Here is a 15,797-nt window from a genome sequence, read left to right on the forward strand (position 1 = left end):
CGAGCAATTATGAATCAGCCTAACTCGATGACTGTCGAGGTGGGTATGCGCTTGAGAGTGTGTTCGTTAGCGCTTATGTCACCCTGGTGTTAGCTTGTTTGTTCCTGCCTGGAAGCACATTTCGGAGAGTGACAAACAGACGCCCTTCTGACTGCGACTTAATTACACATAGGGAATGCATTTGAGCTTCCCTTTGAGCTTAAGCAGATGAAAAAATAAATAAATAAAAAAAAGGAGACACTGCTGTGAATCCAGAGGTTGTTTTCTTTATTAAAACCACAGTTGTAAGTGATAGTGACAGCCAAGGCAAAGTCAGCTCAGTCTCACAGCAAGATTTACACAGGAAATAGTCGTTTAACCTGAATCTTATTAAAGCTTTTCAAAATTAATTAGCGTATTTAACATGTCAAATGGCTGACTTACTTGAGCATTCCATTTAATCACGACACCCACTTCCAGGTGTCTCTACTCTAAACACATGATGCTGTACTTACACATGCTAATGATTTAAAGGATTCAAACCTGCAAATCTGCTCTTGGAATAATGCACAAATATTGCTTCTCATACCATGCAAATGACGCCTTTTCAAATATATTTGGTTTATTTTCTTTCTGCATCATGGAGCTCCCCTTTGAGACCGAAGTTCACGCTGAGCTAAAACAGTGCACCACACCTCATTTAATGTAATATTATTTGAGCTGTAGTGTGTTATTGACTGAAGGGTGAACTTTAAATATTATAGGTTATGTTTGGGCCAGGACCGGGAAGAGGGACAGAGAGGCTGGGGCGAGAAAGGAAACGGAGAAAAAAATAACACATTTTAGATATCCTGAAACCACTGGAGATATTGAAATGGTTTTGAAAATAGCGCAGAGTCTGACAGCCAGAGATTTAGAAACGCATTTCATTCGGCAAGAGTCAATTCTGTACCTTGAATATACAATATGCATTGTTGAAAACAAAAACAAAAAAACACCCAACAGCTGTGAACACAACATCCAAAAAGGCCACGATAGCGCAGCTGCATGAAGGTTAGTGCATTAGTGTTGCCTGTCAGAGAGTACAGATTAAATTGGATTAACACATCATTCAGGGTGCAGGAGCACACGTCCTCAACAGGCGCTCTTTGCTACCCACTAAAACAGAAAGCTGCTATTGGAACCAAAACCCTTCATCAATAGAGCTGGGGGAAACAATTGAGATTCGTATCTTCTGAGATTTTAAATAGATTCATAACTTCCAAAAATTGTTTCTTTTCTTTTTTGGCTAATCAGTCACTCCCTGCTAATTGCTAAGGCTATCTTTTTACCTCGGTACAATGCCAAATGGAGCAGCATGAAAATCAGCCAGTCTCACTAATGACTGGAGGAGATCCTGAAGAAGGTGCTCATTCTAAAATAGTCTTTGAATCATGAATCCAAATTCGATTTCAATGGAAAATAGATTCTGAATCAAATTGATACCCCAAGAATCGAAATTGAATCGAATTGTGAGACACCCAAAGACCCCGAGCCCTATCCATCCATCCAATAATACTTGTAAAGTCGGACTGCATCCTGCCATGCTATGTGGAAAGTTCTTTTTATGACACTTAAAGGCTTAATATGCGATTTTTTGATCCAGTAGATGAATGATGCTAGCGCTCTTTATTATGCTCGTATCTTCACACTGCATGTAAATTTACCCGAATAGACCGTCATCTAGAAACGCTTACGTGACATTCAATTAAGCAGTGAGTACAGTATGTTAATTCTTCTTATCTCTGGTCCCACAATTAAACAACTTTTACCCGCAATTCACACATACTCCGTGCGCGCCGCGGTCCGTCAGCGCCACGGTTTTGCTCCGTCGGACGGCTCGCGCCCATTCACACTGGGTCCGCTTCTGACACATGACACCTCACAGGAGAACTGCAAGATCCCGCGGGAATTAAGAGGAAAAACATGCAAACAACATGTTGCTTTGTCTTTGCATTGTTGTTAATTCGGTTCCTATTTTGACGTAATGTTGATAAAGTGATGAAAAATACGATCGTGAGTCCGTATATTGTGTTTTATTTTGAAATTGACCGGATGCTCTGTGCGTTTCCTTGTCTGACTTCCTGTCCGAGGCTGTCATATTCTGTCCAGCTTGATGCAAACTTGCAGCGCACTCCGGCGAAAATAGACTCTGTATTTGAAACGGAGCAGAGCGCAGTGCCATCGGTGGCTCGCTGTGTGAACACAATGATTGACTAGAGTGGAGGCTAAGTACAACGTAGTGCGCAGCGCTGACGGACCGCGGCCCGCACGGAGTATGTGTGAATTGGGCTTTATACACGAGGGGATGAGACGGCCGGCTGTCCTGGCGATATTAAACAAAGTGAAGCTACGCCTCGGAAAGCTTGGAAAGCATCACAGACAGTGGGACTCGGGTGTCACACCCATTGTAGACAGTCATGACTCACAGAGTTATTTTCAGAGGATATACTTGATAGTTTGTATTCGGAAAAGTAGGCATCATGTCAGTCATGATAAAAGTAACAAGTACATACAGAAAAAGACACTTCCAATAATATCCGTCCATTTTGACATTTCCGGACGATCCTCAGAAAAAGAACATCACTCCAGAATTTGAATATTTTGCCGCATTGGCAGAAAACAAAATACTAAAAACATTGGCAAAAAAACAAAGCTATACCTGCGTGGAAGAGAAAATATGTTTGTCAGTGATTCAGTTGCACTCAACATAACATTACAAACCTCCTGGAGCAGAAATTGTGTTTTATAGTGTTGAAACCATACACTGAAATGAGCAAATACATCAATAGGAAAATACAATAGGAATTTAAATGAAATTAAATGAATGTATAAATAAATGAAATGTACATTTGGATTAGCAAGGTGCTGGGGGCTGTTGTCTTCATTCACATTCAGCGATATAACCCATTCTTTAATAACACATGCTGTCATTTAATTTAATCTAAACATTTAAAATATTTCTGTCATGGTAGCTGTTTCCTGTACAGTGACATCACTTCCTTGTTAGCTTAAAATGAATTATCAAAGGAATAAGGTAAGAATAACCAAGAACATGCTTAATGCATATTTGTAACTACAAATGCTTTCTTTTTCTTATGACAGCAAACACCATTAGTAGTATGAGTAAATATTTAGATGGAGCATTTGATGATCACCTTTTTCAAAAGACAATAACAGAAAAAAAAAAAAATCTTCATATAATAAGCTGTTCGCTTACAAAACAGCGACATAAAGAGCCCCCCCTTACCAAAACTCTCTCATCCAGGTCTACACGCTCTCCCACCCGCTACGCTCTGCCCATGAAAGGAGTTTGATCCATCCTGTCACAACAGGGTCCTAAGTCTCCAACTAGACTTTTCTCCTCTGTTGCACCCCAGTGGTGGAATTAACTTCCAAACTCCATTCAGATTCCCTTTGCACCTTTAAGAAAAAGCTAAAGACCCAGCTCTTTAATGAACACCTTTGCACTTATTGATATTGATGATGACGATAATGATGATGATAATGATGAAGATGGTTTGGTTAGACAAGGACAATATTTAGGATGGTTTTGATGCTGATAAGAACTCTCAAGAACAGATGCTGATGTTATGGTTTGCCTCTGTGCACTGCCTCTCCGATCGGACTTAAAGCTGTTTGTTTGCACCTACTGACATTGTTTCCTCTTTTCTATATCCTTGCTTGTGTTGTGCTTACTCTCTGATGTACGTCACTTTGGAATAAGGCATCTGCTAAGTGAAATGTAGAGTTTGAATATTTACCAAAAAGAAGAACACTTCTTGTTTGAGAGTTAAATAATTCCAATGTTTTAATAGTCATATTGTCACTTTATTTGAAGTGACTGACAGCAGAATAAATTGTGGTTTGAGTTTGGTCCTTACTGACTTAATATGAAATCTACTTTGCTTTTCTATGGCAATGTTTTCAAGATATTACACACTTTCTGAAACCGACACCAGAAAATACATCTGTTCGTTCGGAAGACGAGGGCCATTATAAAAATAATCACGTATCAAATGCTCATTTAAAGTGGATTTTTTACAGCAGGAAATGTTAATTTGACATCCCAGCTCCCTTAGCATTGAACAGCTTATGCTAAATATTAAAGACCTGAAGCTTCAAAACACAACATCATCCACAGATACTTATATTATAAAACGTTTCATTCATACCAATCGAAGGTTCAGCATATTCCTTAAATGTGTGTACAAGGGAACAATTCATACCCTCCTCCAGCAAATGCTCTCCCAGTTGTAAACCAAACTCAACACACAGAAGATATCAGCACACACGGTTTATGAGCTGCTGACTCACACTTGCTAAGAGGATTTAGTACACAAAAAAAAGCATGTCTGCTAACAAACACTTCAGAAATCCAACACCTCTGACACAAAGTGATGCTAAGCAAGTCCCCACATTACATTTTATCTTACAAAATATACGAAACAAAAATGTTTACAGCCCCCCCTCTGATCATGTTCCTCCTTAAGCTATTCCCCCGGTCACTTATCTTGCCCCACCAGACCCAGAATGTCTTTTGTGCTCACAGTGAGCCATTTTTTTGAGTTTCAAGTGAAAGAAAGGGGCTTCAATCAAAAAGATCTTCTGGAGGGCATTATGGAAAACATTAACCAAGCTGGAGAAACATTTACTGTGCAACAAGACGGTGCCATGACTCTGTGTGCCAGCTAAGCCTTGTCAGCCCACAGGACATCAATTCACATTTCATCCAGCGGCTCATTTAGCACACAAGAGGAGACCTGGACAGTGAATGTTTGGACGCTGGTGGATGGGCGCGTTGTCAAAACTAGGCCAGCCATCGAGGCTTGCAATTGGATAACACACATTGCCAGGTAGGCAGTGAAGCCATTCTGCATGTTTTACTGTCAAATTACTGCTCCTGCACCAAATTATCTACTCCAGCACACCGACACCTGGAGGCCTCACCCACAGAAAGACATTAGCACCCCTCTAACCAGCAGAGTGCTGCAGGGCAAATCAGTGGAATACATTTTGCGTTGGAGTGGCAAACACAAACTACCGAAACCTTGTTTTAAATGTTAATGTGACGGAGAAAAGAAATTCTAGTTTTAAAAACGTATGTTACAGAGAAGGTGGTGTCGGAATTATCATGCCATGGCATTAACTTTTGAGTTTGGCTGGTATAAGTCATATATACATTTTGTAAACTGTAAGTAAGATATTAGAAAAGTACTATGAAAGTACAGTTCATTTAGCTTTTTACAATATTTAATAATGCTTAAAGCTACTATGAGGAACTTTCAGTCTACATTAATCTTTGCCCCTGTGGACCTAGAGGGTACTTTTAAACTATTGCTCATCCTGTCCTTACATGAGTATGCAGTTTTTCTGCAAATAATCTCATCCTGCTTTCTTTAAACTGGAAAGACATACTGTACACTCACTGTGAGGCTTTGCTGTAAGATGTAAACAATGTAAACACAAACCCTGCTGTTCTCAGTAACAGATGTTCAAATAACTATATAGAAATAGTTGATGCTGTTGCTGATCTGGCTTATTTTAAAAACTGAATGTCAGTGTGTGAACTAGTGCTGTACAGCCGTATGCACTTCTCACGAGATGACCTCGGCCTGCTGCCAAAGTTACATAGCCTAAAGTTGCAGTTCACAGGCGATCGTACCGCACTGTGGGCACGGGAGGGATGCCATTATCCCTGTTGAAAGTTATTTTACTAATAAACCGACATTTGAAACTACTATGTAAAGGTGGAAAAGTTACATATTGTTGCTTTAATACCTATCAAACTTAACACCCTCAAATTTAAACACAATATCAGAAAGATTTAAGAATTAAAATATTTTATTTGGACAAAAAAGTAATTCCTAACACTTATTAAAGCCTTCGATATAATGTATGTAATTAAGACCATTAGATACAGTTGGAAGCCTATTTTGGGTTTGGGTATAATCCTGTGGCTTTAAGTACTAAAGCAGATTCATCGCCCAGATGGAAACAGGTAATTATGAAAACTTTGATATACAATTAAAAGGCATTGGATAGGTATTGTTTTGAATCCCCCAAACCATTTGACACAACCTGGATTTTATCAGGTGCAGCTGAAAGCAGTTTTTAGTTCTCTAAAAATGACAGTCGGAAACAGTCATGTTATTACAGATAACTGCATGTTAAATAACACAGAGCAAAGAATCAAAGTGTGTTAAAATGATAAACTATGACAATTTATGTTAATATAATCCATTTTCTTGAAACAAGTACATTTCCTTGTCCACACCATTGTGTCCATTGTTTAGCCAAGCAGGTATAATAGTTCCCCTAATGCCTCTCTGTCAGTCATATCAGAGTGTTCAGTACTCATGCTTTAAAGTCAACTTCTGGTCTGCAGCTCTAATCATTGGAGGTTAGAAACACGCAGTCATAAACATATTAAATGGGACACAGATTATGAAACAGTTTGAGTTGTAATGTCATGCAAGAGAGGCACAGTCATGTGTAGCAAAGGTTACATAAACCTCTCATGCAATGATGTCCTGCTTCATCATCATTTTCTCTGAAAAAAGGATAATGTGACAGCCACTCCCTGTTGTTCATGGTAGAGTGTAACACGTTTAAAAAAAACAGAAAGACAAACACTGACAAAACTGTGAAGAAATGTTTAAATTGTATTTAGAAATGTGCCTTTCAAGGGACATATAGTCAGGTGAGTTTGCCATCAATCCATCCATCCATCCGCCCAGCAATCCATCCTTCCATCCATCCGCCCACCTACCCATCCATCTGTCAATCCACCCATTCATCCAACCATCCATCCATCCTTGGGAACTGTTTTGTAAATAATGGTAACTGATCATAATTGAGTACCCTGACACCTCTACCAGGAAATAGCTGACCAAACACTTCAGTAATCCAAACTCAAACAACCCAATTCTTCAGCATCATGCACTGATTTAGAGTTTGAATCCACACAAGCTCTATATTGTTACTGATAATTATCCGGAAAGTCAGTGTGAGTGTTAAATAATAGGTCAAGCAGCTTTTCTTGCCTGGCTTTCAGCGTCGACCTTTGGCTGATATTTGAGATGTGTGCAATGAGTGTGACTTTGGCGTCTGTTGGATGTGATGCCTGCCTACTTAGCAGAGACAAGTGAAAGGTCAGTGCTCTCCTGGTGCTTCAGGGGTTCAAGACTCAGGGCCACGGATTCCAACCTGTGGCTGAAAATCAATCATGCCCTTCAGGAGAATGAAAGCACTCTGCACCTTAAAGCTGTGATTCAGAAGGGAAGGACAGCAGGATGGAGAGATAGATAGATGGGTGGATAGACAAAGAAATAGAGAGTGTTGCGGTTTTTCGTTTTTTTAATGTGGGTTTTAAGTGAGAGAGCTGTGTGGGAGAGAACACTGTAGGGTTTAAAGCTAACCCTTTAAATGCCTGGAAAGATCATGGGTGAGTAGGCTGTGAGCACCTCTATCACTTGTATACACGTCTGGCAGAACAACAGATGTAAGAGGGCTGCCATTAAAAGCGCTGTGTGCTAAGAAAGCATGTCATCTGCTTAAATATGTAGGAATTATAGCCTTGTCTGAATTAGAAATGCTATTTTCCTTTCAGATTACAAGAATAGCTGATGGAGGGAACAGAGTTGAGCTTTTGCCTTTATTTCTTCCTTAAAAATGAGCAGCAATGGTTTCCTGAAAAGCATTTTTTCTCCCCTTGTTTGATGGGTTATTTATTGCTTTTTCGATTTGTGTTTAAAGGCCACAGAGTCCAGTGCTGCTTGGCGATTCTATCGACTGCTTCAGGTATTGTGCAACCATGTGTGAGTCTGACCGCAAAGAACATTAAATCAATGGTAACACAGCGGTCAGACATCCGGAGAAAACTTACATGGGCAGTCTCTATGGTCTGTGAGCGTCAAGAAACTGCAGAACAGAGAAGAGCTGTTCCATTTGAGCTATTACCCCTGACATTCACATTAATAGCCACAGTAACCAAGTCTAACGCAGAAATAGAAGAAAAAAACTGTGCCTCAAAGCTGACGAAAGTTATGTTGGAGTGTATTCTAAAGCAGAGAATGTGTTATGGTGCATAGAGTAGACTCATTTTCACAAACTGTCACTAATAGTATAATTAGCTCCACGCCGTAAGCCTAAGTAGTGACAGCATGTTGTTGATTGTAGTTATACTCAATGTTGACACTGTTTACTATGCAAACAGTATAACTAAGAACGCGACTCGATAATGTAGTAGGCTGTAGTGCTCTTCTTGGGATTGCCAGACTGCATAATAATGCAGCAGGTATGGCTCAACATCTGCTGTCTGTGACTACAGCAAACCGCAGCAAAGAGAATAAATAATGCAGTGACATTTCACTCCCTAATGAGATTCTCTTCAATCAGCTAAAAGAGCAACTTTTGAAGTATAATGCGGATGAGGCAGGACTTCATTAAAGTCTTGTTTAAGGAAAATATTCAGCACAAAAACATGGATGCAGAGAAGTGAGTATGGACTCTGGTTGCGTGCATTTGAGACACAATTGGTCCCAAAACCATTCAGGCCAAAAGACTTTAATCTACAGTAACACATAGCTAAGGACAGTTTAACACCATTCAAGAGAGGACTTTATATGTACAAAAAAAACACAGATCCAAGTGTTAGCATATGCATAAAGAAATCCCACTCACAGAAAGACCCGCCCCCTTACTGAGCAGAAAATGAAGGGACATGGACTTTACAAGAAGAAGAGAGGCAAAGGGAGACAAAGTGCGCAAAGTGAGAAAGAAACTGACAGAAAGCGAGATAAGCTGAGAGGAAAAACTCAGGGGATGTGGGGGGGCTTCATGGGAGGAGGGGGAGAAGGAGAGCGGGAGGAGGAGGAGGAAGAGAGCAAAATGACACACTCAGAAGCGGTGAGGCAGAAGTCTCATGTGATTTAGAGTAGATTTAGAAGGGGAAGCCTGTGGGGGAGATAAGCAGTGAAAAAAAAAAAAAAAAACAGCACGAACAGCAGGTTTGCAAGATCAGGCCAGAAAAGTAGCCCAAGCACCAGAGGGGGGGGGGGATTCACATAGAGGGGCCATGTCAGATAGCTTCTTACCCCTTTCCTCGTCTCCAGACACAAAACCAGGGGAAAAATAAATATTCATTCCCTCCCCATGTGCCAAATTTTAAAGACTTCCCAAAGGCTTGTGTCCGTGAGTTCCATGTAAAACAGCCATACACGGCAGTTTAATGAAACAACTACAAAACATGGTTTTCACCCCCAGAATCCATAGAAAACATCCAATCTTCAAACACACGAGCTATAATTCATTCACACATTCCATTTCAATTTAGACAGAGAATATAAAAGCCATATGAATTAAATCTACAAAAGGTAAACTTTGACTGCTACTTAAAGGCTTATTATGCAAATTTTCACACTTAAATGTAATAGAAATCAATTATATCCTCTGAAAATAACTCTGTGAGTCATGTCTACAATGGGTGTAACACCCGAGTCCCACTGTCTGCGATGCTTTCCGAGCTTTCCTAGCCGTAGCTTCACTTTGTTTACATCGCCCGGACAGCCAGCTGGCTCCTCCCCTCAAATATAAAAGTTGTTTAATTGAGGGACCAGAGAAAAGAAGAATAACATACTGCACTCACTGCTTAATTGAATGTCTTGAATGATTCAAGATCACGGTCATTTCGGGTAAATTTACATGCAGTGTGAAGATACGAGCATAATAAAGATCACTGGCATTAGCATGCTAAAACAACAATGCAGCGCGAGTTGTTTTGTTTTCATGCTGGTGTTCAAGGGCGACATCTGCTGGATCAAAAAAAAAAATTGCATATTAAGCCTTTAAAGGTGTTGCATTATTACACACCTGCATAATTTTTTAAAATTATGCATGTGACTCATAGATCAATGCCGGTACTAGAATATTTGACTCTAGCGAGGCTAAAATGAATTGTGTTATAAGTGGATAAAATCCTGACTGTTAAATATTTAAAGAAATATCTGAGCACATGTAAGGAACGGTAAAACAGACTGAAATGAATATTTAGTTTCCACTATGACACACAACAGCATCCAGATAATCAGCGAGAAGATTGATTATTTCTACACAGTTCTTTTAAAAGCCTATAACCACTGCGGAGAGGAAGCGTCTTGCCCAAGAACACATCTGACATGTAGCTGCAGGAGCTGGGGATTGAACCCGCAGCCTTCCGTTTAGGAGACGACCGCCACAGCCGACATTTTCCACTGCAAAGATTCCCAATGACTGATACATTCGACTGCTAGACTGCTCTCAGGAAAACTACTTACATATTTACAGTACAAGATGAGGAAATCGTTCCCAAGAGCTTTAAGGGCCATCAAGCTGATGAAAAAGTTTGGTTGATTTTTCTGAGAAATAAAGTAGATTTGATAGGAGCCTATGCTTTTTATTCATGAATTGTTGAATGATACTCTTTTAAAAATTCAGTTTTTCCCTGTGGGAATGACGCAATCCTTTTAAATTACAGTGAGTTGTATGTTTTGGTAAACAACATCACTTATTGTGCTTTTGGATGAAACTTTGCCATACTCTATCCTAATAAAATGTTGAAATATGGAGCCTAACATATTGTATGAGTACAAGAACAACATAAGGTGTTTTGCTCAAACCTTCTGAAGAGTAAGTGGCAACCTGCTGCTACAGTAGCAGCTACGGTAGAAGCCATTTATTTTAGCCAACAATGACTGGGAGCCTCTCATTTCCCTCTGACAGATGGAGGGGACCAACCATAAAGCAGGAGCAGGAATCATTAAGTCAGCCAAAGCTCTGCAGAGTTGTTTTAATTGTGTGCTCTGGAGCTGTAGGCATAACTTACCTGATTGCTGCTATAACTAACTGTCTTCGCAGAGACAGACGAGATCTTCTCCGTGGACATTTAGAGTGTGATGTGTGTTTCCGAAGGCTCCTCGGGGAGAGGATGATGAGGAGAGATAGAGCGTCGAGGAAACGGAGGAGGTAGTTCATCGTAGAGCGAGCAGATTGGACGCTCGCCGCCGGAGACAACCTCCACCAGCAGGAGCACCTGGCTAATGCTTCCATGGCTCACAATTTACAGGAGGCTGCCGCTGGATGTGCTGAGCATTGTCAATGTGACACCCTATGGAGGTGTGGGCCTACGGTGCCGACCTTCTGTGTGTGTGTGTGCCAGGCAGAGCGCTCATTCAAGGCGTTAATCAATGGCCTTTCAACGGTTATACCGCTGGGTCTGCGAATCAATCACTGAATAAAGCCGAACAACGTGAACGCACACACAAAGTGCTGGATTAACAAAAAGGACATATTCAATACACACACGATCATCTTTAAGAGGTCGTACACACACACACATACACACACACACCTTACTGATGTGTTGACAGGTTGGGCACAGCTCACACTCCCTGTCTTCTGCATAAAGGCACATCAAATTCTGTTACAGATGATAGTCTGCCAAGACTCCCTACTTTGACTGACATACAAGCCTGTAAATCAATCCACTTAAAACAAGCTCTACTATAAGCTCCCAGAGACTGCATTGTGCCAGGCAAACTTTGCCATGAGAGCTTCAGAATCTGTCTGTTTTCCCAGATGATGCAGACAGGTGTCTACTGCAGAGGAACACAAAAAGACAACAACTGCTTACACCAGCACTCACTCATCATGGAAGGGGTTTCAAAGCAGCTTCAGCCGGGTTGTTAATAATCCACGGTTATTTAAATAATAAATGTCTCTCGCCTCCTCTTGAAGCACAGTATCATCACTCCATCGAACCCTGGAGCATTACAGCCGCATATATCGTGTGTAGCGGTATAGATAATGTTCCCTCATCCTGCATCTCCCTCCACCAGTTTAACAGTCTAAACACTTAATCTTGTCAAAGGAGACTCTTAATAAACTCAGAGGGAAGCCCTGCTTTGCCCTCAGAGAGAAACAAATGCGGTGTACAGCAGCGATGATCTGCAGCATCAAGCCCGAGGCGCTAATGCATATTTATGCTCCAAACTCATTAATCAGTCGCGCACAGAAAAGAGCGCGTGACAACGAGGGACACAGAATCAGAGCTGGGGATACTTTACTGAGTGTTGACAACGAAAACATAATAATGTCCAGATAGCTCATCAATATGAGAAAAATAATAAATGCATGAGGAACAGCGACCTCAGGGCCACTGAACAGAGCTGTAGGTAGATTTTTTTATTTGCTAAGTGATTAAATATTAATGTCAATGAGGCAGACCCTGAATGGAAAATGTGGCCGCAGAAATAAACATGTGTCAAGGTTTTCTTAAGAAACCTTCTTCCAGCTTCTTCTGGAAGCTGATCTTTAATGTGCGCAGAGGCAGTTGCTCCAACAGTTGTGTCAACAAGGAGAGGTACCTGTACTCTTCCTGGGTGAAGATCGGGATGCGAGAGGGCTGGAGGACAGTGATCTCCACCAAAGTGCTGTTAGTCTTCACCGGCTCGCCGTCGTCATAGGCGATCACAAACAACTGCATTGGACAAGGGAACAAACAAGGTCAAAATGCAAGCACAAATGTTGAGCGTTATTCATTTTTTCTGTCCGTACTACCACCCACGACACAAATAATTCTCTTTCTGAGGTATCCAGGTATTTTTTTTGTGAACATGTTCTGCATTCTAATAAGGTCTGACTGGCAAAATGGGATCTGGCGAGCAGCCTGCGAAGCTTGCAGAGAGCGAGGATGAATGTATTGATCTACATTCATAGACTGTGGAGAATGGGGGCCTGGGGGGAGCAGTGGAAGAGCGAGGAAGCATGGAGGAAGAGATAGGCAGCCAGAGAGTAAACAAGACAAATATTTGAAGAAAGAGAGAAAAGGAAAAGAAAAAATGAATTTAACAAAGAAAAGACAGGGTAGAGGTAGATAGATTACAAGGTGGTATAAGCCACAAATCCCCATTAAGACGTCATGTCCTCAAGCACCTGGTCCTCTGCTCACAACTACTGATGCCCCTGTGTAAGGTCACCTTAACTTGTTACAAAATCTTTATCTGAGCGGGTATGGGAGAACATGTTTCATCAATAATAAAGCCCGGTGGTCAAAGACACAAGGAAAGCAATGGCTTTATCTTTGAGTCAGAGAAAAAAAAGCCTAAAAAAAAAAATCATACTACACCAAAACATGCAAGACAAAGCAGTTAACATCCAAAACAAACTCTCACATTGCACATGATAAAATAACTCTATTCTTGTATTTCTACAATGAGATGAGATCTTATTGATATCACTGTTTTAATCAAATTACCATCACCTCTACCTCTCAGGGCCACCAGGATGATTCTAATAATTTATTCTCTTTGTCAATATAAAAGAATGTATTTATGTCGACATGGGAAATGTGGAGCATGTGCAGAAGGCCTGTTTGGGTCAAGTTGAGGTCTATAAATCCAAACCTTATCACCTAGGTATGTCAGACAGACTTGAGAAATTCCAGAGGATGACTTCAGTTGGACTTACATGTGTTTTGAAAGTCCAGTTTTAGTCAGACACAATGAATTAATTGTTTTTACATCAGGTAATGTACTGCCCATGAACCTCCACTCACCTTAAAGGTGACGCTTGGCTCTTCATTAAGGTTGACCTTGGTGACGACTCTTCCAGTTTCCTCCTCCACATCAAAGATGCTCCCGCTGTACGGCGACCTGTCGTGGTCCACTCTGTAGCGGACAAAACTGGCCGGGGTTCCCTGGAGGAAGGAGAACAGAGATCATGAACTGCATCAATCAAATGACAGTCCACTTATGGACACCATCATTCACGTTTTCAAATGAAGTCCTGAAGGTGTGAAGAGGGCTTGACCATGATTAGGAGTTATAAGATGCTCTGAAGCTATAAGGGCAGGGCTAGATGGTTGATATAAGTATAAAATAAGAAATGGTATAATCATGCTACAAAGCTGAATCCGTTCATGTTTAAGAATTTTGCTCTGCTCTCTGTGTGTCATGGAAAATATCTTAAAGTTATAATCTCAAGGATTTCAAGTAAATTCAATGTCTGTAAACTCAATGGGAGAGGTAGTGAATCAAAAATTGTTCATAAGCCTCATGTAATCGACATACCGACAAAAAAATGACAAGAGTCTTACTGAACCACACTGAAATATGACACATCGATTGAGAAAATATGACAATACTTTTTTTCTTTGTTTTTTAAAGATTTATTTTTAAGCTTTTTGTGCCTCAATTGGGTAGACAGGACAGTGGACAGAGCCGAAAATCAGGGAGAAAGAGAGTGGGGAATGACATGCGGGAAAGGAGATTCAAACCTGGGCCGTCCGACTGAGGGACCACAGCCTCCGTACTTTGGGCGCGCGCACTAACCAATGTGCCACCAGCGCCCCAACAAAAACATCCTCAATTAATATAAAACAGAATATTAAATACTAAAACAGTGTTTTAATACTAATGAAAAACACAAATCTTCAGACTTGAGATGGGAAATTGGGAACTGGGAAATTACAGGATTGCATATCTGTTGGAGTGAAGACCGAAACCACACCTTCAACAAACTCTTCTGTGTCACCAATGAGAATGAAACGGTGATCTTTCAGGTCACTGCTTTAATGCTCTTATATACAATCTCCTTATTAGACAATCTAATTTAAATCTAATGTTATTCAGTGATTCAGACCTCTTCCTTTTCATGAGGAGTAAAAAAAACTTCTCCATTAAACTCCCCCTTCAAGTCTCCAGAGTAACATACTTAGATTCATTAACGGAAGCCTGGACTTAAATATGACCCTTTGATTAAGATGAATCAAGGCTCCTGATTACTAATCATCTCTATAGCTTATCTTATTCCAGTTTCATTCCTTCTGACCTCAAATTCAGTCTTGTTTTTATTACGCTTAAGTAAAGTTCTGCTGCCTCACCCGAACTGATTTTACTCCCTGGGGTATTGGGTAAAACCTGGGGCTAGAGAGAGGTAAAATCCTGTAGTAGAAGTGGATCCCTCGGGGGGCTTACTCACACAAATGTGTCTTTGAGAGGTTACAAAACTATCGGAGTGAATTCACTAAAGGGATTCTCGAAAAAGAAGAGTCTCATCTCTAAAAGCTCTCCAACTTGTTTTCTAACATGTAATGGAAAAGATGTCGGGGCAGGATCATTAATAAAAAAGCAACTTCAACAGAAAACCCTCATACAGTTGCCTCTGTTGCAAGACCTCTACAGTGAGGCAGGAAGAGACGGTTCAAAGTGTTTCGCTAAATTCTAGACGTACAGTGTTTTAGTCCTAGAATAGCAGGACCAATATGGAAAATATTTAGTCAAATACTGAAACAAATTGGGGCTGCAGAGTGGTGCAGTGGGGAACACTGTTGCCTCACAGCAGGAAGGTTCCTGGTATGAAACCTGTCGGTGTGGAGTTTGAATGTTCTCCCTGTGCATGTGTGGGTTATCTCCAGGTAGTCCAGCCTCCTCCCACAGTCCAAAGTGAATGTGAGTGAGGCTGGTTGTCATTCTCTATATGTCAGCCCTGGGATTGACTGGCAACCAGTCCAGGATGTACCCTGCCTCTCGCCTAATGACGGCTGGGATCGGCTCCAGCGCCCCCCCGACACCCTCGACCCCGAACAGGAAAAGCGGTATAGATAATGGATGGATGCATGGACTAAAACCATTTTCTTCACTGATGACACAATACTTTTCAGATACGTGTCTTCGTTTTCTGCCTGATTAAACTGCAGGATTTCAAAGCCATTTTGGTTCCCTACATACTGATCAGGACAT

General features: G+C 40.9%; 1 protein-coding gene across 1 annotated transcript in view; it reads right to left on the reverse strand.

Moving 5' to 3' along the window:
* Positions 1–15,797, reverse strand: part of LOC109981938 (protocadherin-15) — a 233,723-nt gene that overhangs the window by 44,288 nt on the left and 173,638 nt on the right. The window contains exons 24-25 of the mRNA XM_065959676.1: positions 13,613–13,753; positions 12,423–12,535 (exon numbers count right to left, since the gene is read on the reverse strand). Coding sequence (XP_065815748.1) covers positions 12,423–12,535; positions 13,613–13,753 — 254 coding nt within the window. The remainder of the gene's footprint in view (positions 1–12,422; positions 12,536–13,612; positions 13,754–15,797) is intronic.

Source organism: Labrus bergylta, chromosome 10 (assembly GCF_963930695.1).
Source record: "Labrus bergylta chromosome 10, fLabBer1.1, whole genome shotgun sequence".
NCBI lineage: Eukaryota > Metazoa > Chordata > Actinopteri > Labriformes > Labridae > Labrus > Labrus bergylta.